The sequence below is a fragment of the Mirounga angustirostris genome, unplaced genomic scaffold (assembly GCF_029215605.1).
Source record: "Mirounga angustirostris isolate CCGP_5_RB_7025 unplaced genomic scaffold, mMirAng1.0.hap1 SCAF_8, whole genome shotgun sequence".
Taxonomy (NCBI): domain Eukaryota; kingdom Metazoa; phylum Chordata; class Mammalia; order Carnivora; family Phocidae; genus Mirounga; species Mirounga angustirostris.
The window spans coordinates 47,312,618-47,338,789 of record NW_026991716.1 but is presented as its reverse complement, the minus strand read 5'-3'; the positions used below and the strand labels follow the sequence as shown (position 1 = coordinate 47,338,789).

The following is a 26,172-nucleotide window of genomic DNA, read 5'->3' as shown; positions in this document are numbered from 1 at the left end:
TTCCCCCCCCCATTTTTTATCCAGCCCATTGATCTTGGAAGCTCAAGGAGACAAATGGGTCACAGCCTGCTCTCTTGTAAACAGGCAGACAGGAAGCCGGTGAGTGTCTTTCCTGTCTACATACATACTTTTAGGTTCTTCCATGTGGGTTTCTCTCTCTCTCTCTCTCTCTCACTCTCTCTCTCACACACACACACAATCTATTTTTTAACATAGATCACCCATAACTGCTGACTGCCTTATTTTTAGACTTACTGGAAAATACATGGTAATTGATTCAAAATGCAAATTGAAGTGGATTCTGAAAACTTTCTTGAAAACAAATAGCTAATACTAAGTGCTCATTCTAGGCCAGGCCCTGCTCTAACACTTTTACCTTTAAGTTACCCAATATCCTTGTGAGGACAAATGGTTATTAGTTTCACTTTATAGATGAGGAAACTGAGGCACGGATGGGTCCAGAAACTTGCCCAAGGCCTTGAAAAGAGAAAGTGGTAGAGCTGGAATGAGTATCTGGGCTGACTAGCCAGGTTCCAAGTTCATGCTCTTAACCACTCCACTATAATGACCAGCCAAAGGGAGGAAAAAAATAAACAACTAAAACAACTAAAATTTGTTTATGTATTACAATGAATTTTTAAAATGAGTGTCTACATGCTTACAGTTTAGCTAACCAACATTTTGCTGGATTTTCACTTCACTCAGGATTAGTAGATTTAACCTTCTCTTGAGGCCATCACAAGAATTATACTCTATAGCTTAGTTTTATAGGACTGGCATGTTGTAGAGCCAGACTCCATAATGTAGTTTCTTCCTGGTGTCTTCAGTTTGTTTGCTCAGGATCCTTCTTTTGTGGGTTGACACATTTTTTCCCAAAATTTTTATTTAAATTCTAGTTAGTTAACGTATAGCGTAATACTGGTTTTGGGAGGAGAATTTCATGATTCATCACTTACCTATAACACCCAGTACTCAACACAAGTGCTCTCCTTAAAACTCATCACCCGTTTAGCCCATTCTCCACCCACCTCCCTGCATCAACCCTTAGTTTGTTCTATAGTTAGTCTCTTGTGGCTTGCTTCCTTCTCTTTTTTTCCCCTTCCCCTATGTTCAGCTGTTTGTTTCTTAAATTCCACATACGAGTGAGATCATATGGTATTTGTCTTTCTCTGACTGACTTATTTCACTTAGCATAATACCCTCCAGTTCCATCCACATTGTTGCAAATGGCAAGATTTCATTCTTTTTTATGGCTGAATAATATTCCATTGTATATGTATTCCATATATATGTGTGTGTATACACACACACACACACACACACACACCCCACATCTTCTTTATTCATTCATCAATCAATGGACATTTGGGCTCTTTCCATAGTTCGGCTATTGTTGATAATGCTGCTATAAACACTGGGGTGCAGGTGCCCCTTTGAATCACTATTTTTGTATCCTTTGGGTAAATCCCTAGTAGTGAAATTACTGGATCATAGGGTAGCTCTATTTTCAACTTTTTGAGGAACCTCCATACTGTTTTCCAGAGTGGCTGCACCAGTTTGCATTCCCACCAACAGTGTAAGAGGGTTCTCCTTTCTCTGCTTCCTCACCAACATCTGTTGTTTCCTGTGTCGTTAATTTTAACCATTCTGACAGGTGTGAGGTGGTATCTCATCGTGGTTTTGATTTGTATTTCCCTGATGATATGTGATGTTAAACATCTTTTCATGTGTCTCTTGGCCATCTGGATGTCTTCTTTGGAAAAATGTCTATTCATGTCTTCTGCCCATTTCTTAACTGGATTATTTGTTTTTTTGGATGTTGAGTTTGATAACTTCTTTATAGATTTTGGATACTAACCCTTTATCAGATATGCCATTTATAAATATCTTATCCCAGTTCGTAGGGGGGTTCACACTTAGTAGGTTTTTTTTTTTTTTTCTTGATAAGAGTTTGCTGTCCTTGTTGTAAAGGTTTTGGAAAGAATGGAAAGGTCTGAAAAGAGGTTAAGAGCAAGTTAAATTTTGTCTCTCACACTGTGTTTGGCTGATAGCATATGCACTGATGAGAACTCTAGTTAGTACTATTCTACATAATTGCTCCAATGAGTTCATTACGCCTTCAGTATCTGCCAATTTTCACTGACTAATTGGCCTTTTATTTTATTTGTTTTTACTTTCCTGGCTAAAGAGTCAGAACTTCTGAACTGAGTTGTCTGGTAATTCTCACCTCAGGTTTTGGTTCTTGCTCTAGTTATCCTCTTCAGGAAGACCACGGTCTTGGAACTCTGCAGTGCCGTGTGGAAGGCAACTACATCGGTCTGTTCAAGAAGTAACATAAGTTGAACGTCTTATCTGTTTTTTTTTTTCTGTATCAGAAAAATACTGTTCAAGAATTGGTTCTCACAAGGATGAGAATAGTAACTACCATGTATTGAGAACTGTTTAAAAAGCTACATGAAATGGCTTAAATAGAAACTAATTTAATCATCACAGTGAGTGGATTGGTGAGGTTGGTGGAAGTATTTTCACTTAATAGGTGAGAAAATTGCAGCTAGTAACCAGTGCAGCTGGTTATGGACTTATCATGTTTAGTGTAACTGTAAGCCTGGGCTCTTACCTGCTGTGTGTTACCGCATTTATCCTTTTATTGATGGAAGTCAACAGTAATGGTGCTGAGTCTCAGAGGTGTTTATTTTGGGCACTGTTAAAGAAATTACAGGTTTGGGTGGTAACTTGGTGATATCTGGAGTCCTAGGGTTTATGGTAGCAATGGCCTGGTCCCAGTGATACAGGCAGACTCCTGTGTTAATGTCTGTTTCTTTTTGTTACAGGCTCCCAGAATGTTAGTTTCTCAGTATTTAACAAAGGAAAGTAAGTAACTGGAAGCAAGCAAATTTATCATCACCTTATATTATTGATCTCCTTCTTGTCTTTCTTATATTTTTGAATCTTTTATAATGGAAAATTCCAGACATACAGGGACAGAATAGCATAATGAACCCCCCTGTACCTACTTGATTTCTTTTACTTAGGTGAATAAAATTGTGTCCTACGCACTCATCTTGAGGTAATGTAAATGTTTCAATGTGATGGTGGCACAAAATTGTGGGAATTAGCTCTTAAGTAATCTCATAATGCTGTCAATTTAAAACAGTACATTGTTCCAGGAAATGCATTGTGCCATTCCAGGAAATGCCTTCTTCAAGATGGAGAGGATCCAAATTTCAGAGTTTTGGAGAGTGGATTATGATTCTGAATGGTTTCTGCATGCCTTACCTAATGTTCTGACACCATATAATTTGTCAGGGGTTTTCCTTACAAGCATACTCTCTAGCTGACATTCATCCCTTTGTGGTGATAGTGACATGTCACCTAAAGCTCACAGCCCCACGTATGGAGGGTCTCTCTCTCTTTCTCTCCAATTTAGGAAGGAATAACACCAAAATCCTTGGAGTATCTACTATAGGCCAGCTCCTTACCAGGCCCTTTCATGTTCATCTTTCCCTAACACTTATTACGCTCTGTGAAGTAGCTATTATTATCAAAAACTTTCTAAATCACAAAACACATGTTGCCCCATTGGTATCGTTCTCTACTCATCAAAGGTATCCAAACTGTTCTAAAGATCAGGGGAAGTTGGCTCCCAATCCTCGTTTTAGGCAGCCGATTTAAGAAATGCAATCTTAAATGCTTTTTTCATCTAAAACAAAACTTTGTCTTGGAAGGTCCATGGTACACAAGAATGCATGGCTGGTCAGTGCTAAACTGGACCTTTTCCTGTACCAGACATACTCAGGTACTATTGTCCTTGTCCCTGAACTCCTCACTCCTTCCCTCACACCTCACTCAATGTTGGATCCTCCTTCCCGTTCTCCTGGTACCATTTCTCTATAACCATGAGCACCTGAAGCCATCCCCGCCATAATGATGGGTGACCCTTGGGTTTTGAGAAGAAGTTGCTTATGTGAGTGTCAGCTTTCATTACTGTATTTTTTTTTTTTAAGATTTTATTTATTTATTTGACAGAGAGAGACATAGTGAGAGAGGGAACACAAGCAGGGGGAGTGGGAGAGGGAGAAGCAGGCTTCCCGCTGAGCAGGGAGCCTGATGCGGGGCTCGATCCCAGGACCCTGGGATCATGACCTGAGCCGAAGGCAGACGCTTAACGACTGAGCCATCCAGGTGCCCCTCATTACTGTATTAAAAGAGGCTCGATCATAGGCTTCTATACAAAGTTTGTGGATATAAACTGAATGAAAGGAGGTCATCCTTAGTCTATGTTCTGAGAAATAACAGTAAAGAGGTGGCCCTGAAAAGTACAAAAGTGTGTCTTCCAGTTACTTTAATACCACTTCTGAGCATTCATCCAACAATTTATGACTTGCTGATATTCATGCTCAACTATGGTGTTGCTATCTGATGGGTAAACCTCCGTGCTAAAAAATGAATACTGAAAATTGGAAGCTTGCATGAAATTGTGAACCCAATTCTGTAGTAGGAAATTGATCACTAAAGAAGAGTGCTTAGATTTGAGTCTTGACGATGATCATAAAACCACTGCAGACACGTCTGTGAGGGAGGAACACATTCCAGGGGCAGCAGGATCTACCTTTGCCAAAAGTGCAAGAAATTTTGTAGGTCATGGGGCAAATGTCATTCACTCTCTAGTGAATAGATAGTCTAATTGTGTAAAAAGCTGAATTTTGACCCTTGCCTTTCTTTTCTTTTTTTTTAAAAATTTTTTTTTTATTGTTTTTTTTTATTTGAGAGAGAGAGAATGAGAGACAGAGAGCATGAGAGGGAGGAGGGTCAGAGGGAGAAGCAGACTCCCTGCCGAGCAGGGAGCCTGATGCGGGACTCGATCCCGGGACTCCAGGATCATGACCTGAGCTGAAGGCAGTCGCTTAACCAACTGAGCCACCCAGGCGCCCCGCCTTTATTTTCTTTAACCCGTGTAACTAGTCTCTTTGGGAGTCCATTTGAAGAAGCACCCAAGGGGAAGGTGATAGTGAGGGCCGAGAGAAGCATGGCTGGGGATTGCTGAGTGTTTTACATGTGATCTCAATATTTATTTAATTCAGCTATGAGACGGACAGTGCTAGTCTCATTTTACAGATGAAGACACAGACCCAGAAAGGCAAAGAAACCAAAGGTCCCAATGCTAGAAAATGCAGATCCGATTTGAAATCTTATGCACATAGGCAGTATACAATGGGAAGTACACTTTCCTGGCCACCTGACCCCAAGCTTCCTTGTGAGTGTGCCTAACACAATTGAACCCTGAATGCCACACAGGCTGACAGGTATCTCCAATCACACAGCTATTTCATATTTCAGCACCAGTGTCTTCTTGGGATGAGGCCTCTCAGGCCAGAACTTTCTCAAAGCACAGGAGGGGTTATGGGAGACGGGATGTGGACAATGACAGAGAGCTCTTGGCAGAGCTCCCCGAGGACTGCCATTCAATTACTCGTTGAGTTTGGTTAAGTCATTTAGCTTTTCTGAGCTGTAATTAAATATCTACAAGCTGGACAAAATGGTGTCTGTCCTAACTCCAAAAGCTGTCAAAAAAGGGAGATGAGCAAGAGTCTTGGGATTCATCTACAATTTTCCTCCATTTTCTCGTCTGTAATCCATTCAGTTACCAGTTTCTGTTGGTTTTACCTCCCATTGATTTCTTGATACGGTTTTAGATTACTTATTGCAATTAGACCTCCCATCGATCTCTTAAAGATGATGTATCCACTCTATCTCTACAACCACTGCCTCAATTCAGAACCCCATCATCTCTTGCCTGGCCTGCCAAAATGGTTCCCAGGGGCCCCGATCTGCCATCTGTCCCCTGAATGGTCCTCGCTCTACATCGCCACCACCACGCCCTACACCAAACACACACCTGATGCCTCTCCCCTGCTGACCGCCCTCTACAGGAAATGGTACCATGTACCAGACTCTGGTCTTCTCATCTGCTTCTCCTGCTCCGTCTTTCCCTCTATATTCCAGCAACACTGACATGGACTTGAAATGCAACCTCTCTCCACACTCAGACTATCACTTGCTTTATTTAAACACCCTTTCCCTTCTCTCTCTCTCCTTCACTTGGCCAGTTCTAATTCATGCTTTAAGATTTGGCTCAGGAGTCATTTCTAGAAATTTCTTTCTACTCCACCAGACCCTCGCTGCACTCCTAAACCTCCCCTGTGCATTTTCATGTGCTCTCTCTAACCACTAGCCCAGGATGTCATAATTATACTGTTTCATGGGCAAGAGCATTATGTAAGAAATGCCGTGATAGACTCCAGACCATTCATGATTAGCTTCTTTGTATCTTCAGTTTATTGAAGAACACAACTCCTCTTTCCCCTGGAGGGAATAGAACTTAGAATGGTAGAAATTGGATCATAGGAGAAGAAAGGACCAGAAAATCTTACATTCTGGGGGCTATGTGGCATATGACAGTGGGGTTTTGAAGCAGTCAGGAGACAGTATGGAAGAACACATGGAGGACAGCATGGAAGGTTTGAGGTGGTGAGTGCACACAGGGGGAGGAGCATGCAGGATGGGGAGGAGGGCAAGGCTCCTGAAGACGATGGTGGGATGCGTTCTTTTGCTTAGTGCAAACTGCAGGCTCATAAGGGTGAATGAAGCCTTGCTTGGTGCTTCCAAAGTTGATTCCTCTATAATGTATAACCTACTATTCTGTGACTTATACATTGAGTACTTGAGTTCTGGTGACAGATTGCCTAACTAAGAAAGCATCATGGTATGTAGGGATTTCTGCTAATAGTGTGAGTGACTGCATTCAGTCATTTTCAAATATTGATCCTATATTTATTATTCATATAGTTATAGATGAGTCCTTATATGTGTTTTAAATGAGTATTACTAGAAAAATTTCCAACTGTTGCTCCTCTTAGAAAAGTTCAAGTAAGGAATACATTATTGATAGCTTTCCTTCTATTATTATATTATTATTTGGGTCACATTCTGGTCTATATTTGGAAGTTTACTTTTTTTTTTTTTTCTTTTGCAGAAATACTATCAGTGTTTCCAGAAACTGGGAGCCTTGGGGGAAGAACAGAACTCACAATTACAGGAGACTTCTTCGACAATCCTGCCCAGGTTACCATAGCAGGTAACTAAGTTGAAATGGCTGAAAATAGTTCATAGTTTTAAATGCTGCAGGAGATTATGTATATCTTACAGCATGGTGAGAGTGGGGGAAGCAATTTTTGCCTCTTGCAACTCATGCCATCCTGTCCTAAGATATTTGACTTGTTTGGTTGAGACCAGGTGGGATTGCAGTCCTGCAGGACCAGGGTGTTCTGCAGACACACATAATTCACGGGCAATTCCCTCAGGGGTCCTCATCCTGGGAATGAAGAGAAGGGGAAATACAGCTGCCTCTTCACAAAGGTCTACTCCTACTGAAAGGCAACATCTCTTTCCACCCTCCTTGCTTAGCCCTCTATATAAGCTGGAGTAGACAGGCATTTGCTATGCAGATTCTTCTGGAATGCCCTCTTGGCTAATCCTTTTGTGGGACTCTTCTAGAACCTTCTGTTCTGCCAACTGGGAGTCTCCTCCAGTTTGTGATGCCAAGGATGAGGGAAAAGGTCCTCACCATCTCACCTCACGCTTATCCTCCCACGCTCAGCTGAATTGTTGGGCGCCTTCTCAGTGAAGGGCATTGCTTTGCCTGGCTTTCTCTCTGATTACTATAAGCTGCCCTATGTCCTGTTGCCCTGTGCTCTCCCTTTCCTGGCCTTCATTTGGGGGGACAACGTTTGCTATGTGACCCACATCCAGTTCATTGCCTTAGAATAGGAGCCTGTCAACTTCAGTGTGGTTGTGTTGTCCTGCCATTACATCTATAGACCTCTGTCTCTCTCTTTCTCTCTTTCTTTATCCATTTATCTAATTTAAAAAATTCTCCTCAGGTATTCCATGTGATATTAGACACGTGTCTCCCAGGAAGATTGAGTGCACCACCAGGGCTCCAGGAAAAGTTGCAAGGCTCACTGCCCCTCAGGCAGGTAAGGAAGTCATCACCACGACCATTCAATGAACTCCGGTTACAACCACGAGGGACGGGGAAGAAGAAGTGAGTGTTTGCTGCCTCAGCTGTTTGGTTAGCTCAGTGAGCTCTGGGCCTGAGATACCACTGTCAGGGCTTTCCTTTCAGAGAGGCCCTTAGCTTTGTTCTGACGTTTTGTGACACTGTCCTTCTAGCCCCAACCAGACCAACGGCCACTGGGGTTCAGGGGAGACCTGATGTAGAAAGCATAACTTCAGTCAAGACATTGTTGTAGCTACTGGTGGAAACCCCCTAAGCTGCCTCCCTCCACAGCGTGGGTCTGTTGGGAGCCCATTGTCTAAGAAGACCAGAGCATGCTCTGAATGACAGCAGCAACCAAGGCCAGGGAGTGGGGGGCAGTGGGGCGCATTCAAATGCCATTTCATCTTCCCTCTGGGTGGCTGCCTGCTTCTTTGAAAAGTAAGGATGTGTTGTGCCATTGCCTAAAGTTTATGCCTGAACTGGGCAGAAGTGAGGCAGGCAAGGGGACAGGTTCCACATGTTCTTCTCTGCAGATGAAGAGCACAGCGCTGGAGCACTTTTCTGGAAGCTCAGGTGTGGTTAGGGACTGAGGGTGGTTGGTGGGTTCCGTAGCCTGGAACCACGGTCTGTGCATCTGTGGTCCTCACTGGCCCCACAGGGGCTGACTTCATGGTTCAACTACAGACAGGGACCTCAACTCCAGAAGCTCTGCACTTACAGGGAAAGTAACCCAGCGGGGAGAGAAGCCTTTCTAAAGAAAGGCCATTCAGGTGTGAAAATGCATGCAAAGCTTTGGCTTGAGCATTCTCCAGGTCCCAGATCTGCCATTGTTAGTCAGGGGAAGCTCCCTTCCCAGCAAACAAAACTACTGAAGCAGGTGATAGAGAGAATGTGTGTTTCCTGCCAGGAAATAGAGAGCTGTCCCCTCTTCAAGTGGTTCCTGCGTTAGCTACTTGGGTAATGGTAGGATAATTTCCTGAATGCAGCTGTTTGTGGGACTTAGCGTCCTTTATGGAGACCTTTTGAAGCTTTTTCCATGAAAGGAGGCCAAATCACTATGTAAAGCAGTGGTGCTCCTGAAGCAGAGGGCGTTTGGCAACAACTGGTTGGTACAGTGGAAATGGTGGGTGTGGTGTGGCTGGTCTCTCCTGATGGGAGGCCAGGGGTGCCCAGAACATCTTTCCATGCACAGGAAAGGCATTAAAATAGTTCTCCAGTAATCCAAGTACTATATTAAAATATGCTTTTATTTTTCTGCTTGTTCCTTATCTATTTCCTTTTTTTTTTTTTTTTGGATTTCACAAGGAACAACAGTGGTAGTTTAAAATAATAATAATTACCCCAGCGATCCTTTATTGAGTACTTACTATATTTCATGCTCTTTGTGTATATATCCTCCCATGCTCAGCTGAATTGCTATGTGACCCACATCCAGTTCATTGCCTTAGAATAGGAGGAATAGTCTTTTTTTTTTTTTTTTTTTTGCCAGAATTATCAAATTGACTCATTTTCCCTCGAGCCCTATCGAGATACAATTGACATATAACTCCATCTCCCTTAGTCTTTGGTGATCTCTATTTATTGTTGTCCCCATTTTGATGCACAAGAATATGAAAGCATTAAGCAGTTTGCTCAAAGCTGCACATGTAGGAAGTGGCAGAGCTGGGATCTGAATCTGCAAGTGGATGATCCCCTAGCTGCACCCTTAGTCCAAGGGGGCAGTCATGCAATACTGATCGTACAGGTACCTCTGGTGTCAGGGTTTGCTCAGTACAGTGTCATTGAAGTTATCATGTAATGACAGCATGCCACATAATTTGTTCCATGTGTGAGTCCACACATTGGGACCATGACATGTGAAAAATTTAAGGATTGCCTATTTTCTGGGAAAAAAGGGTTGTAGGGAATAGAATTCCCAGGCTGAACTAGACCTTAAGAGATTCTGAGGGGGCATCTGGGTGGCTCAGTCAGTTAAGTGTCTGCCTTCAGCTCAGGTCATGATCCCAGGGTCCTGGGATCGAGCCCCACATGGGGCTCCCTGCTCAGCGGGAAGCCTGCTTCTCCCTCTCCCTCTGCACCCCCTCCCCTCACGCTTGTGTGCCCTCTCTCTCAAATAAATAAATAAAATCTTTAAAAAAAAAGAAGATACTGAAGTTCACTCCTGAATAAGAGAAGCCAAAGTGCACAATTATGTTGTCCTCCTTTACTCAATCATAGCATTTGTTTGCTTGGTCAGTTCTCCCCATGACTGGCTTCTCTTTCCTTGACACTCCCATTAAAAAGGGCTCCCTACCCTTCTGTGGTCCTCTGAGAATATTTCCCCTTTCTGCTCCTTATCAAATATCTCTTCCCAAGAGGCTCAGTCCTACACTACACAATATTTCTGCTTTCCAGAACATTTGTGTTATCTGTAGAACCTCTCACATGACTACTCCATCTGGGTCTCGGTGGACTCATCTTTGTAGAGAGTATCTGGATCACCGTCACTCTGTTATCTGAAGTAAAGTAGTTCCCCAATTTGGGGATGAATGTCCTCCGATATGTATGAGGTATGCATGTCTTACAGGCAACCGAGGGCTTCTGTTTGAAGTCGGAGATGCTGTCGAGGGCTTGGATCTCACTGCAGCCACGCCTGGGTACCAGTGGCAGATTGTCCCGAATGCCAGTTCACCATTTGGATTTTGGTCAAAAGAAGGACAGCCCTTCAGGTATGCTGTAGGAAAAGTGGGAGTTCCTATCAAAAGTGTCCTTACTGGCCTAGGGGAGACCAAGAGACAATAAGCAATGAGATTTCCAGGGAAGAAATTCGAACAGCCATCAATTCAACAACAGTTTGGCCACTGTTCTCAATGAGTGTCCATCATGCTAGTGCAACACAAGCCTTTTAGAGGTGCACATGAACTTTTGATCAATAAGTAAAATTTGTATTTTCTACGAGTCAGTTTACAGTCTGCTTTGGGAGATGACTATTAATTGGAACATTGAGCTGAATAAGCCAGAAGACTTGGTAGAGAGCAGGGTAAAACTTGCTGTAGGTACGTGGCTAAGACGTGAAACCAACATCAGGCTGATGCCAAAGAAAGAAGCAAGAATATGACTTTTGGTCATTTTGATCAAGACCCAGTGTCAAAGGTCAACCTAATGGCTGGTGCGTAGCAGGGGAAGCTATTATGGGCTCTGAGAGACGTTGTTTTCTGTAACAGTCATGTTTTCTAAAACAGTGTTTTCTATAACGTTGTTTTCTATAGCAATGTAATTATGGTATTCCTATTAGTGTCGTTCTGAGTATTTTTGATCCCTTCAAGGACATGGCCAAAATGTTTAGTTTTCTAAAGTGGTCTTAAAAATATAAAAAGTTGAGAATTGCTTAGACACACTGTTTCCTTCGTATGCCCTCAGCGTCTATACAGAGGGATGGATTCTTTACTGTGTAATGGATCTCTTCTCCTTTCAAACCTCTTCTCAAAGAGGTTGGTCATGACCCCTGAATGTGAATTCCAGCCATTCCGTGACTTCCTCCAAGGATTTGGCTATTTAGAATTTCAACTCAATTGTGGAATGAAAGACTTTGTTCCCTGTTCAGGGAATTTCAGACATCAAAGAAGCCAAGGAGGGAAGAAAATCTGTGAACAGAAAAGAGTAGTCTCTATTGTCCCAGAAGCCTAACTAACTAGGTATTTAACCACCAATGTATAGTTTTAAAGTGGCAATCATTGTGGTCCCTTGTGGCACCTATGATACATCTTTATCATAGTTTTTGAGAACCATCAATAATGTTCAAAGGAAAACCTTTCAGCTATATTCAGTGTGTGGGGGAGTGTTAAGGAGAGAGTCAGACCACCTCAAAATACAAAAGGGCATTTTGGCTATATGGTACCACCTGCAGAGAATGTCTCTTTAATTGCCATTTGGAGGAGCCACAAACCAGAGTAACTCTTTCCATTCTCTCTGTCCTTCAGTTCTTTAAAATTTAAAATTTTTAAATTAAAAAATTGGAATATTTATTGATTTATTGATAAATTGTTATATTGGTAGACCCTTAAAATAGTTATTTTCAAAATGATTTTCAGAAAATATTCTTGGTATTTATTGAGATAGTTTAATCATTTGCTGTCTCTAATACTAAGGTCACTAGAATTGATCTTAAACATTAAAAAATATGGTCATATTTTTGAAGTGTTTCATAAAATTGCCTGCATTCTTTGAAGTTATAAGATGTGTCTTTTAATTTGAAATTGTTGACACATTTGATTGACTTTTCTCTGTGGGCCGTAATATTTTTAATTGGAAAAAGACTCTCCGTAGGTATTGAGGTAACTGGTAGGCTCAGAGCAAATCACTCCCCCCCACCTTCCTCAGCATATCCAGTGTGCCTCCTGAGCTTCTTATTCAGTTCAACTGGTATGTATTGACTTACTGCCATGTTCCAGGCCTTTGAAGACAAGTGAGTTCATGAGAAGCAACAACTGAGGAGGTATTTATAGGTTTAGTTTGCCAATGAGGAACCATAGTTCCCAATGAGTGAAGTGTTTTTCTAATGTTTTTTTAATGTTTTTCTAATGTTACAAATATGAAGTAGCAGAACTAAGCTTTGAATTTTTCTGATTTCAAGTCTTGTGACTTCTCCAGAAGTCCACCTCTGCCACATTACAGCACACATCCTTCTTCACCCATAGGAATATGATATTTAAAGAGCCACAGCGGTCTGGGAAACCCCACATAAACACCTGCTTCTGTGAAGTTAATGTCTACCATGAAGGGGACAAAACAGAAGCTTCTCTTAATATCACTTGGGGCCATTTCAATCTATCACTTTACTTCCTTCATAAAGAACTGCAAAACGTTGTCCATAAGTCAAGTAAGATTATTCGGCAGGAAGCACCTTTGCTGATTTATGATTATCCACATACACTCACAGCTATGCACATGCACACATGTAGCGTGGCTAATAGCTGACTTGAGCCAGAGAGGTGATCTAACATACCTCAGGAAGTATGATACGTTGGAGTAGGAGACAAGGAATGAAGGTTCCAGAACAAGTCAGCACAGATTCTGATTGCTGATATCTCTATTTCTAATAATAATAATGATGATAATAATAATAATATTTACTATTAATTGAGTTCCTGCAATGGGCCAGGCCCTGCACTCAGTGTTAGTAAATGTTTTCAGCTAAGCCTCTAGACAGCCATGTGCTGTGGCTATAACTTTCCCGAAGACATGTTGACTGCCAAGGGAGTCATAGCCATTGTGAAGGGATGGGTTGAGGTATTGACTAGCAGGTGCCTCAGGAATAGCTGTTTCCAGAGTACGCTGGCCACTCACGTGACACAAGAGTCAAGTGTTTCCTCCTCATTGCCACAAAGGAAAACAGTACAGTGGGTCGCCTGGGTGGCTCAGTTAGTTAAGCGTCTGCCTTCGGCTCAGGTCATGATCCCAGCGTCCTGGGATCGAGCCCCACATCGGGCTCTCTGCTCAGTGGTTAGCCTGCTTCTCCCTCTCCTTCTACCTGACGCTCTCCCTGCTTGTGCTCTTTCTCTCTGAGACAAATAAATAAATAAAATCTTAAAATTAAAAAAAAAAAGAAAAACAAAGTACAAGGGCACCCATTTGTTGAGTCAGTGATTCGGGCGTTTGTTGCTCTCAGTTCTCTGTGTTTCCCTCCTTTACAGAGCACGGCTCAGTGGGTTCTTTGTGGCTCCAGAGACAAATAATTACACTTTCTGGATCCAGGCTGACAATGAAGCCTCCCTGTACTTCAGTCAGTCAGAGGACCCAAAGACCAAGGTATTCGCCTTCCTCTTCCTTTTTTTTGTCCCCAGTCCTTCACTCCTGAAAAAAAATAAGAATAAACACCAAAGCTCTCATCTTCTACTAATAGTGGTAACATGCCACTAAGCAACCAGGAATTTTAATGTTTCATTTTGTCGGGGGTGTTGGGTTTATTTTTTATTAATTTTCTTGAAAATTGAGATATAATTGACGTGATTTTAATTGTTGAAAAAGAATTTGGTTGAATATGTTGGCATGTTTATTGAGCACTTACTATAAGCCCGGCATTAAGCTACATCTTTTATGTACCTTGTCTCTGATCTTCACAGCATCTCTGTGAGCTAAGTATATTTATCTCCATTTTCCAGATAAGGTAATTGAGGCTTAGAAGGATTATATGGCCAATCCAGGGCCACTTGGATCGTAAGAGGCATAGTTAGAGTTCAAACTCATATCTGTCTGATTCTAAAACTTGTGCATTTTCCTCTGATTTTTGGGTAGAGATGTAGCCAGCCTTATTTAGGAATGTCCTGGTCAGCTTTGAAGGATAAGAAAAAGTGCTTTTAACAAAAAGCCAAAATTCCCTAGCACTATTGACAAAGAACCACATGTTCCCCCTCAAATTATTAACATGCTTCTATGAAATTGCTTTGCTGGCTGCTAGAGGAACATCATAGATGTTGATGTGGTCAAGTCGTTCTAGGGTTCTCAAATGGTTTAGTACTATTTTATCCATAGTATCATGTAAAGCTAGGGTTTCAGGTTGGCTGTTTCTGCTCTAAACATGGCCCATCCAGCCTCATCTGAATACAATTTAATAGAGAGAGACAGAGTGAGGAGTGGAGAAGCATACACAATCACAGGCCCCAGGGTGACTGAGCTAACTTGTTGGAAAAACAGATCATTCCGAAGACCCTGTTAGTAGGTGTCCAGACACTTGCTGTTTGAGAAAGAAATGCCCATAAGCTTCATGGTGTTGATTGTGATATGCTTCTTGGGCCACAGGTGAAAGTGGCCTCCATCAGAGTGGGCACTGCTGACTGGTTTGACACCTGGGAGCAGAATGGGCATGAAGGGACCTGGCAACGGAAGACTCCCAAGTTGGAGCTGGTTGGTGGCACCAGGTACTACCTGGAAGCAGAGCATTGTGGGAGAGCCCCCAGCAGGGGGATGAGAATTGGCGTCCAGATCCACAATACCTGGCTGAATCCTGATGTGGTCAGCACTTACCTCCGGGAGAAGCATCAAATCCGAATCCATGCCCAGAGACTTCCAGAAATCCAGGTGTGTGTCTCTTCTCTGTCCTGTGAGGTTGGGACTGAACTCTGGAAGCGACATCGTCTTGCCTAGAGGAAGGATCAACAGCTGGGAGCCAGGGACTTGAGTTGTAATGACGGTTCTGCTGCCAAAGAGATAGGATATCTATCCAATAGAGTTGTGAAAACATCTCAAAAAAATGCGAAGTCTTATTATTAAGGTAATTTTACTCATGGTCTTAGTGTTAGGAATTTAAGTTCCAGGTAAATTCTCTTTTAGAATCTTATTCCCGGGAGTAGAGATAAAGTCCTCCAAACAAACACACCCATGTATGCATGCACATGAATGTGCACACACGTGATTCCATTGCTGTTACTGATCCAGGTCCTATCTCCCCACACATGGTGTTTTCTCCATCTGCTTTGTAAAGGGTCTCTCAGTGGCGCCCATATTTGTGTTGAGCAATATCAGTGTACTTTCAGTCGTTCGCTTCTTGGTGTACAAAGATGAGTCCATATGGACTCTGCTTTTCAAGCTTAGAGTTTAATAGTAAAACATGAACACAAGTAACCATAGAACAAAGTAGAAGAGAGCAAGTGATGTAAGATGACTGATCTTACTGTGTAACTAAAGTTAGTGTGCCTCTCGGGGAATATGCTAGGAGCAAAGCAGAGACTGAATAAACCTCTGCTCCTGCCCACCAGGCCACCCACCCTGGGAGAGGGCACTTTGCGAGAGGGGCTGAAAGGGGGCCATTCAGCGGCACTGTTGAAGTCTCACACCCTAAAGAGAAGGGGGGACAAGGATGAATAGGGAGATCGACATATAAACGTTTTTGTCCGGTGCTGACACTTGGGCTCGTAGATATTTCTAGATGATAGTGAGTTTAGACAAAACTGATATTATAAATAAAAGGAAATAGCCAGTGGAGGAGATATGTCCCAAGGTTCTCCAGCTTAATTAGCGCACATCATTTATTCCTGTCATTCTTGACAGACGCTGACTGTGTTTGGCAGAGGGAGCTTCTTCCTTACTTGGGACAATGTCACCAGTCAGCCAATCCCTGCAAATGCCACAGCCCATCAGGTGGGAACCTTCTTCAAATAATGACAGGTGGGGGAGCTGAGGGGGGGGGTCTTCATGCCCATGGTATAAACTCTTGAGGATTTTTTTTTTTTTTTAAACAGATTCAAACAGCCATTGAGGAGTTACTTGCCATCAAATGCAAACTGGAACCGCTTTCGGCTAGCATCCTACTCTGGCTCGGATTTGAACAAGGTGTGCTTTCCTTGGCTTGACAAACGCTGATCCTCTTCTCCATTGTCTTCTCTCTCTCTTTTTCTGTAAAATGGGAACAATGTTCATTTCCTGCTACCAGAGTCAAGAAAAGTTATGGAAACTGGCTTTAGACACCTAGTGGCCCTGAGAGTGACGACGCACGTGTGAGGAAGCCGCTTGGTGTGGGTGTCAGAGAAAGAAAAGCCATTCCCCACTGGGCGGCATGGGGAGCGCTACACCAAGCGCTCCCCATGCCGCCCAGTGGGGAAAGGGCAAACTATACAGGCGGGAACGAAAACACTACAACAGCATATTTTATTTAATTCAAATTGTATCCAAATAAAGGAATTGTTATATGAAACAGTCATCTTACCAAATTCTAAAAATATGAGGTTTTTAAGATGCTAAGATGAACTCAATTACATTCGGCATTCCTTGTCTCTTTGCTCCTCAGCAGTTTTTGATGCCGTGGTACAAAGAGAAAAATCGTAATCGATTTTCGACGCTGTGTGGCAGACAAAATGGGGTTCTCACATCAGGAGACTTCAAGCCTTCAAGCACAAGCCTCATCCCGCTCACCCCAGGGCTCAAGGGTTGCTGTCATGGTGAACTCATAACTCAACCCCTCTGCACATGTTGGGAAGCTCTGTCTTATCAATGTCTATGCCGGTCTTCCTGTTTTATCTGCCTCCAGGCCCAGAAGGTTCCAGCTTTGAGGGGGACCTCACCAGTGGGACAGAGCCCTTCTGTGGGAGGTTCAGCCTCCACCAGCCTCGACACCTTGTCCTAACACCCCCGGCTTCCCAGAAGGGCTACCGGCTAGATCTGTACACGCACGTGAGTAGCAGCCCTCACGCTTCCAGCTGATGTGGGTAGGGAGGGGTTGGCATTATTCTCTGGGGTTGAGGCTAAGGAAGCAGAAGCACAAAGGCGTAATCGCTGTGATCTGCCCAGTGCGTTTCAGGCTGAGGTTCCAGGTTTCTCAACTGCTGTTTCCAGTGCTGAACCGACACCTCGGTCCTTCATTAGTTAGTTGTTACACGGAAATGAAATGCCTTTGTTTTAACTGTGAGACCTATGATGTTTTTATGTGCTCCAGGATCTTCTTTGCTCCCTAGGGAAGAGCACGGACTCTGTAGACAGACTATCTGGTTTTGATTTTGGCTCTACCCCCTACATGTCCTCAGGGTCTCTCTTTAGTTTACCCCCCTTGTGAAATGTGCAGTCATATGGTCTAGAATTGTGGTGGAGATTAAAAGAGATAATCTACTAACATGTGCACTGGTTAGGACTCTGTTAAATGCTAGTTGCTGTTATTTATTATAGTTTTTCTTTTTTTATTGGTGGGTTGACTGGCACATTTCTTAAATAACATAGCCTTTGTGTCAAGCTCTGCCATCTTTCATAAAAAGAGTACAGCCTATTCGCCCTTTGGGAGCTAGAGGGAACCTAACGGGTTGGCTGAACTCATGGCAGTGCTTGCGGCGGTGGGTGGCAGGAGGACTCTCTTTCAGCCCTGAGATCATAGCATTCTTTGATATTCCTCAAAATTCCATCTCCTATCTGTTTCAGTGTTCTCAGTGGAACTACCATGGGAGCTGGGATTAGACGGGTCAGGTTGGGGCCCCACCCATTTTCCGGCCTGCCTTTTGCAGGACAGGCTCCCAACAGGGGCGATTTTGCCCAATTTTGCCCGCTTGGGGAAGGTTGGCAATTATGGAGACGCTGCCGGTTGTTACACCTGGGGAAGTGCTACTGGCTTCCAGTAGGAAGTTTCTAGGGATGTTGCCAAACATCCCCTGATGCACAGGACAGCCCTCTCACAGAAAAGAATTATCCAGTCCAAAAGGCCAACAGTGGAAAAAAAATCCTGCTATAAAGTCTTCTTGTGACAATTTTACTTAACTCAGAAACCGAGGATGCCGGTGAGTTAGAGTTCAGGAACTGAGGCTCAGAGAGGTGAAGTGACTTGCTCAAGGTTGCACAGGGAACTGGGTCGGAGCAAGGGTGTTCTAACTGAGAAGCTCCAAAGTCCTGACCGCCAAGCACAGTGGTAGGCATTTAATAACTCTCTGTGGAGTAAATCACAGTTTATTCTGTTTGTCTTTCTGGTGAGACTATTAAGCTCCAGGAGGACGAGACCTGGGCTGACTCTCTCTCTCACAGCACCAGGGAGTCTCCTAGGGAGGGGGGACCTCCTGACGACACATGGCTTGAATGGCTGCTTCTTGCGCTGATCGAACTCATGTTCTTTATTTGGTGTCCACAGTTGTGCTTTGCATACAAAGGCCACATGAATAACATCCTGAAGGTGACCATGTATTTCACAACCGACTCTCAAAACCTCATTAAGAAGAACATCACCTGTGACTGGAGTCTTGTGGGGACCAGTCCCAATAGGTAGCTAATCTGTGGGGAGGTGTGGTGGGAATTCTGCTGACTGGGATGATTAGCTCTCTTGGGGACAGGGGCCCATGTGCAGTACGATCTCTTATTTGGGGCCTCAGACATTAACCTGGGGTTCTTTTTTTCTTTTAAGATTTATTTATTTTAGAGAAAGAAAGCGTGCACACAAGCAGGGGAGAGACAGAAGGGGTGGGAAAGAATCTCAAGCAGGCTCCAACTCCCCGCTGAGCCTGGAGCCCGATGTGGGGCTTGATCCCACCACCCTGAGATCATGACCTGAGCTGAAATCAAGAGTTGGCTGCTTAACCGACTGAGCCACCTAGGCACCCCTTCACTTGGGATTCTGAACACGTCTTATTCAACTAAGAAGTTTGATTTAAGAGTAGTTAGTTGTTAGGAATGTAATACTTTTTAGAAGTACTCTCACACTTTTTGTGGGGATAGAATGATAGGACATCATATTTGGAAGAGACCATAGAGACCGTTCCTGGATATTACAGATGAGAAAAATTGGGACCCAGAGAATTGGTGAGTCACCAAAATTCATATAGCAAGTAAAACAAAGACTCTGCAGTAAAACTCAGGCATCTTTCTCCCTTGATTTGGTGTGCTTTCCACATAGGTCTTACAGGTGACACTTTTGTAAGTGGTCTTACACCTGAGTAAGTCCAGGAGTATTAATCTTCTCTGTGGTTAGAGCCTAACGTATGACATGCTTCAGATGCATGATTATACTGTAATCTGAAAATGCTGCCGACATTGAGTGTTATGAGTGAATGATTGACTTGAAATGTGACTCACTGGCGTGATACTACAAGCCGAACTGAGCCTGTCTTGGATGGGATGCCTCTACCCAGGGCACACAGGACTGTTGGGGTGCAGGGGTTCTTGGGGTGTCTCTCCTGATTGCACAGTCCTCAGGCCCCCAGGTTGGTGAACTTGGCTCTTTGGGAAGGGGCTTCAGGAGCACACGGAGAGCTCCATTTCTGCTGTGGGCTTTGTTTTTCAGCTGGTGGTTCACTTGCACTGACCTCTGGGAGACTTGTGTGCATCGCTCCGTGAATCTCCAGCCGCCTCTGGCAAACTCCCCTGTGCTGGTTCATCGGATTGACCTCTTCCCTCTGTCTCAGGAGACGGGTGGGTTCTATGTGGATGAAATTATTATTGCGGACACAAACATAACAGGTGATTATCGAATCTGCTCTCGTCAAGGGGCCTGTCTATGAAATGCTGACCTCAAACTTTTCTGCTAGGGGCGGTTCTTTTAATGCAGAGGGAACACGTGATTCCCCATCTTATCTGCCTTGGTTCTGGAAAAAGGTGGGTTTGGGATTGTGCACCCTTGGTCATTTTATCTCTCTAGCTAATTCCTTTTTTTCCCTTTTCTCCTGTTTATCCAATGCTTGCTCTTGCTTCTGTCCTCTTACCCCAATTTTATTACTTTCATGCTGAGAAGCCTTGGTTTCCTTATCTGTAAAATGGGCATAAGCAGGGCCCCATCTCATTGAATTACTATGAAGGTTAACTGAAGTATAGCATGTAGTGCAGTAATTACAGGTCCTGGACCATGGTAAGTGCTCAATAGGTGGGCCCAGCCTGTTGTTATTATTACTACTATCGTTATTATTGTTAGGCCAGCAGGATTTCTATACCTTTCCATGAATTAATATCTGTCATGCAAAGTGCTGGAAGGAACAAGGCAACATCTGGCTCTGTAAATGGACTAAAGGTCTCATTTACGCCTTCAAGCCAGACTCAGAAGAGAGAGAGTTAATCATGTCCTCATGAGAACAGGCTTGTTCTGCTTTCTGCCTATCCACATTCCTCCTACTCACCATTTGGAGCTCAAGGCTGGCCTTTCCTCCATGAAGTCCCCCTTGATCTCCCTTAGCCAGAGCGGCCTCCCCTGGCTTTGCTTGTCCACGAGTCTTAGGGACAAAGAGGTCATCAGGGGTCCTACTGAGGCTGGCCAAGTATGATGGGCACTCAGGGGAAGAGAAGCCCATGGCCAAGACAGAACGGTGCAGTCTGTCCCCCAGGATTCGAGGCTTCGAACTTTTGCTCACTTTCCCTTTTCCCTTTATAGTCTTTTGTCTGAAAGTTATAGAGCTGAGGGCAGGAGAGCTTGGGGGTCGGTGGCAAGAGGATTCACTTTCGGCCCTGAAATCTCATCATTCTAGGATACTCATCAAAATTCCATCTCTTACCTGTTTCACCTGTTTAAGTGTTTTGGGGCATCTGCATTGACTTATTATTGATTTCAAACCCTGTTCATGTTATGGCACACTTAGACGATGATAATATTCAAATGGTGTGCTGGGGTAAACACTTGAATTTCTTGGGGCCCAAGACAACTGGTTAGGCCCTTTGGTGCCCTCCTCCCTCCCAACCAAGCGCTGTCTGGATCCCTGGAGTGCTGAGGGGATCAATATTTCATGCACTTGAACCATCGACTGGGAACTCAGGACTAGTTAATCAATACTGTTTCCATTCTCTCCACACCCCCAAAGACCAGGAGTCAGAGCTCTTGCTCACTGCCCCCACCCTTTAGCCACCAAATGCTCCAGTATGTGGAACCATCTAGGGATGAGGGGTGGGGGAGGTGGGGAGGGAGGGGTGACTTGGGTGAAACAGCTGCCTTCCCACTTTGTCTAGTTTCCCTGCTGTTGATGACTTTGCTTTGAGGATTATTTAATGGCAAGATCAGGCCTGATAGTCATAGTTAATTGAGATTTATCTGATCAGCTTCACACTTTATATTCTCTCACCTAATCTCCTCTATGAAAGTTCCTTTTACCTAGTGGTGCCTACCACTTACTTCTCACTCAGATCTCAGAAGCCCGTGAAATGGTCCTACTATCTCTACTTTATAGATGAGGAAACCAAAACTAAGAGGGGTTGAGTATCTAGTCCCAAATCACAGAGCTGGGATGTGGGGGAGATTGAAATCTGGACACCAGAGCCAAGCCTTCAATGACTCTGTGCCCAGCTGAGCAAAGAAGCATTTATTAAGCACCTACTGTGCACCTGGTATTGTGCTAAATAAGCAGGGGACATGCAAAGATGCTGCCCTTCCCCAGTCTTGGGGAAGATGCGTCCCTTACCCAGGGGAAGAGCATATTAAAATATATTGTGCTGGTCATTTTGAATCTGCCATCCCACTAAACTCTCCCTGCCATGCCGATTAATGTGTTATGATTCCCACTTTACAAATGAGGAAACAGAGAGGTTATGTTGATCAGCCAAATGGTTACCTAATGGAAGTGCAAAATCAGGATTTGCACAGTGGTCGGTTTGAAAGCTTGCACTGTTTCTGCACACATGCTGAGCCCGCGCCGTGGGTGAGTGCTCACATACCCCCAGGAGGCGCCTGTGCGCTCAGTGTTCCTGAAGGGGATCAGTTGTACATTCCCGGAGTTGCCAGGGGCCTTGGGGAGGAAAGGAGGAAGGGGTAGCAGTCCCCGCTGCAGTAGATCCTCTGTGTGGGGGTGCCTCCATAGCATCGGGAGGCAGGTGAGCCTGGTGCAGGCCTTATAAAACTTTGCTATGGAGTTAGCGTTTGTCTCCCTAAACCGTGACCTTACATTTTCCTTTAGCTCTGAAGCTGAGTCCTCCTGCCTCTTCTTCCTTTGCTTTTTCATGGTGGCAGACAGGTGGGACTCTCTGCTGGGAGTGGGGGTTGAGATCTAAGTAACTCAGCATTTGCAGTTGGGATTTTCCGCCAGACACCAGTTGCTTGCTAATGATGGGATCGTTGGTCTCTATAGTTTCTCAAGCAGATTCCAAAATAGCTCGCCCAGGTGGGAATCTGGTGGAGTCGCTCTGTGTAGTGGGATCCCCTCCAGTCTACAATGTAAGCTTCTGGACGGTGGGGTGCGGCCGGGAGCTCCCACTCATCACCGCAAGGTAGGGAGCGGTCTTTGCTCACTTGTCCTTTCTTACGATTGTCAGTTGGCCTTTGGGGACACAGAGGTGGGACTTTTATCGGGAAGAGCTACCTGAATTGTTGCTTAAAACCACGATCTCAGTCTTAGGAATGCAGGACAGACTGACCTGACCGTGTTAAAACACAAATTGCTGGGCCTTACCCACTCTGTCTCTAACTCAGTCTGTTTGAGGTGAGGCCCGAGATTGTGCATTTTTTTTTTTTTAAAGATTTTATTTATTTTTATTTGAGAGAGAGAGAATGAGAGAGAGGGAGTACATGAGAGGGGGGAGGGTCAAAAGGAGAAGCAGACTCCCCGCTGAGCAGGGAGCCCGATGCGGGACTCGATCCAGGGACTCCAGGATCATGACCTGAGCCAAAGGCAGTCGCTTAACCAAATGAGCCATCCAGGCACCCGAGATTGTGCATTTCTAATGAGCTCCCAGACAATGCTGATTCTACTAGTCTGGGGACTACACTTTGAGAACTTGTTTCTAGTGAATTTGTTTTAAAGTAGTTGTATTTTTACGCTGTTCAGCGCTTCCCATTACCAATGTTTTCTCTTTACTTCCCTCATTCCATTTCCCATATATTTATCTTATTGGAATCTTTCGAGGTGAATGAAATACTTAAAGAACAAAAAACAGCTGTTTCTAAGAACTTACCACCAGATGGCACCAGAGGCCCATAAGCGTTGCTTCTTAATAGTCAACAAGAGTCCAGCCACAGTTTATAAAGCAGTAACTAAGGATCAGGCTCCTCCCAACTTCTGGAACACATGTGTGCTCTAATTCGTTCTTTTCATTTTTCACTTAAACCCCAATAGAATGAAAGAATTGAGATGTTCTGCCTTTAACATTTTTCTTTCCATCTTTTTCTAACATGTTCCAAGATGAGTTCTACTCCTACCATGCTTGGGATGGTATCTGAAAGTGCAGAGAGCTTGGATCTGGGGTCTACTCTCCTTGACTTAGTGTTCCATGGCCCGCTGGGCAGGAAAGACGTAAAAACCATCAACAGAATCAAGGAGTGAAGGAGCTGAGGTGGTGGAGGGGGCTGCCATATTAGCCAGCCTGCAGTCCTGCATTCCAAGTGCCAAAACTTTAACTCAGAAATGCTAGAGGCTGACTTGGGACCACAACAGAATGGTCCTGGCAATCTTCCTTTCTGATATTTCCTCAAGTCCCTTAACTCCTTCTGGGAGCTTCCCGCCTCAGCAAGACAGGACCCCCTTGGACTGGTCTCTGCTAGCTTCATCCTCAACCCAGATGGTATCACTCTGTTTCTGTATAGTTATATTTATGTACATCAACATGTAGTTCTTTTTTTTAAAGATTTTATTTATTTATTTGTCAGAGAGAAAGAGAGCACAAGTAGGGGAAGAGGCAGGCAGAGGGAGAAGCAGGCTTCCCACTGAGCAAGGGGCCCGATGCGGGACTTGATCCCAGGACCCTGGGATCATGAACTGAGCCGAAGGCAGATGCTTAACTGACTGAGCCACCCTGGCATCCCCATCAATATGTAGTTTCTAATACTGATAAAGATCGTATATGTTCATTATGGAAAATTTGGAAAATACAGAAAAAGACGTAGAAGAAGATAAAATGTCACTCATAATCCCTCTGCTTGGAGGTAACTTCTACTGACATGTTGGATCCATATTCTAACTACCTTTTTCCTAAGCAGTTTTGGTATACATATACCCACATATATATGTATATATTTACTTTTTAAACCTCAAATTGGGACCACACATTACACACTATATTTGGCAACATGCCCATTTCACCTAATGGCCTAAATTGAATATTTCCCCGTATCATTGAGGGGGAATGGTATGATTTTTCTAAAATATGATTTCATTGGCTGAATGATATTCCATCTCATGGTATTCCATGATTTATTTGACCCATTTATTGTATTAAAAGCAAGATTAGGCAGGCAGTGTGTTTGTACATGGGCACCAGCTAAGAAGTTGGCCAGAAGGAGAGGCCTGTGTGTCAGGTGGGGATACAGAGTGGGGAAGCATCTGTGGAACAGGGCACTGACTGCTCATTTGATGATATGAATGGGTTAGAGAATACCACATTCTCTGTCCACCCTGTGCTTCAGGGCCAGAGCTGTGGAGGCCGGAGTTATCACTTTTTACTCTGGGTCCCTATGCTCCCAGGATCCATGCAGGGGTAGGGTGGAACATTCTGTAAGAATCAGAATATCTGGGGCGCCTGGGTAGCTCAGTTGGTTCAGCATCTGCCTTCGGCTCAGGTCATGATCTCAGGGTCCTGGGATCAAGTTCTGCATCGGGCTCCCTGCTCAGTGGGGAGTCTGCTTCTCCTTCTGCCCCTCCCCCCTGCTTGTGTGCTCTCTCTCTCTGTCTCAAATAAATAAATAAAATGTTTTTTTTAAAAAAGAATGCTAATATTTACACTGCACTTCTTCTGCCGTGATGGGACAGGGATATCCGATATTTGGGAGGTTGAGATTGTGTCCTGGAAACATGGCCGACTGTCTGGTCTTTGAGATGGAGTTAAATTCTGTCTAGAGTGGCACTTCTGGATGGTTACTGTGGTTAAGGCTTTGTTTTTGACATGCCACAGCTCTGTGTCCACTGAAGGAGGAGAAGAAGGATCCAGATTGGTCCAGGTGACAACACAGAGGATCCAGAAGACAAGTCCACCTCTAGGAGGATACTTTCGCATCCAACTTCCTACCACAGTGATTCCTGGTAAAGGGGCAATTGGAGTGCACCAATGTCTCACTTCCATTTTTTAGGGGCATCCCCAGGCAAACAGCATCCTGAGTGATTGTCAGGCAGGGTGACAGTCTTAAAGCTATTTTGAACGTGGCATTCTTAAAATTAAAGATCTGGACAATAACAATACCATATCATTGTTAATACGATCCCAACTTTTTAGTTTTGTAGATGTGGAGATTGAGTGGATTAGCTTCCTGGGGCTGTCGTAACAAATCACCGAAACCTTGGTGGGTTAAAACAACAGAAATCTGTTCTCTCGCATTCTGGGGGCCAGAAATCTAAAATCAAGTTGTCAGCAGTGCCCCACTCCCCCTCAAGGGCTCTAGGGGAGGATCTGTTTCCCTGCTCTTCTAGCTTCTGGTGGCTGCTCATATTCCGTGGCCACATCACTCCCACTCCTGCTGCCGTGGTCTCACTCTTTCTTCCTCTTCTATCTCAAAACCTCCTCTGTCTCTCTCTTATAAGGATACATATGATTGCATTTAGGGCCTACCTGGATAACCCAGGATAAGCTCTTCCTCTCAAGATTCTTAACCACATCTTCTGCGATATAAGGTAATATACACTCTTTTGCCTTATAAGGAAATAGTCATAGGTTCCAGGGATTAGGATATTGACATATCTTTCGGAAGGCCACCATTGAGCCCAGTATACTGGAGCTTGCTCAGAGGTCATACAAATAGTTGATGGCAGGGTCTGGATGCGAACTTGGGTATTTGA

At 44.0% G+C, this 26,172-nt stretch overlaps 1 protein-coding gene across 1 annotated transcript in view; it reads left to right on the top strand.

Annotated features, from left to right (window-relative positions):
* The window catches only part of PKHD1 (PKHD1 ciliary IPT domain containing fibrocystin/polyductin), a 453,232-nt gene that overhangs the window by 15,523 nt on the left and 411,537 nt on the right, over positions 1–26,172 (top strand). Inside the window, exons 7-22 of the mRNA XM_064597023.1 lie at positions 25–99; positions 2,252–2,316; positions 2,832–2,871; positions 3,726–3,796; positions 7,034–7,135; positions 7,941–8,036; positions 10,626–10,767; positions 13,732–13,846; positions 14,837–15,115; positions 16,085–16,174; positions 16,276–16,366; positions 17,061–17,203; positions 18,636–18,766; positions 19,782–19,957; positions 22,540–22,678; positions 25,295–25,422. Of these exons, the coding sequence (XP_064453093.1) occupies positions 25–99; positions 2,252–2,316; positions 2,832–2,871; positions 3,726–3,796; positions 7,034–7,135; positions 7,941–8,036; positions 10,626–10,767; positions 13,732–13,846; positions 14,837–15,115; positions 16,085–16,174; positions 16,276–16,366; positions 17,061–17,203; positions 18,636–18,766; positions 19,782–19,957; positions 22,540–22,678; positions 25,295–25,422 (1,883 nt within the window). The remainder of the gene's footprint in view (positions 1–24; positions 100–2,251; positions 2,317–2,831; positions 2,872–3,725; positions 3,797–7,033; positions 7,136–7,940; positions 8,037–10,625; positions 10,768–13,731; positions 13,847–14,836; positions 15,116–16,084; positions 16,175–16,275; positions 16,367–17,060; positions 17,204–18,635; positions 18,767–19,781; positions 19,958–22,539; positions 22,679–25,294; positions 25,423–26,172) is intronic.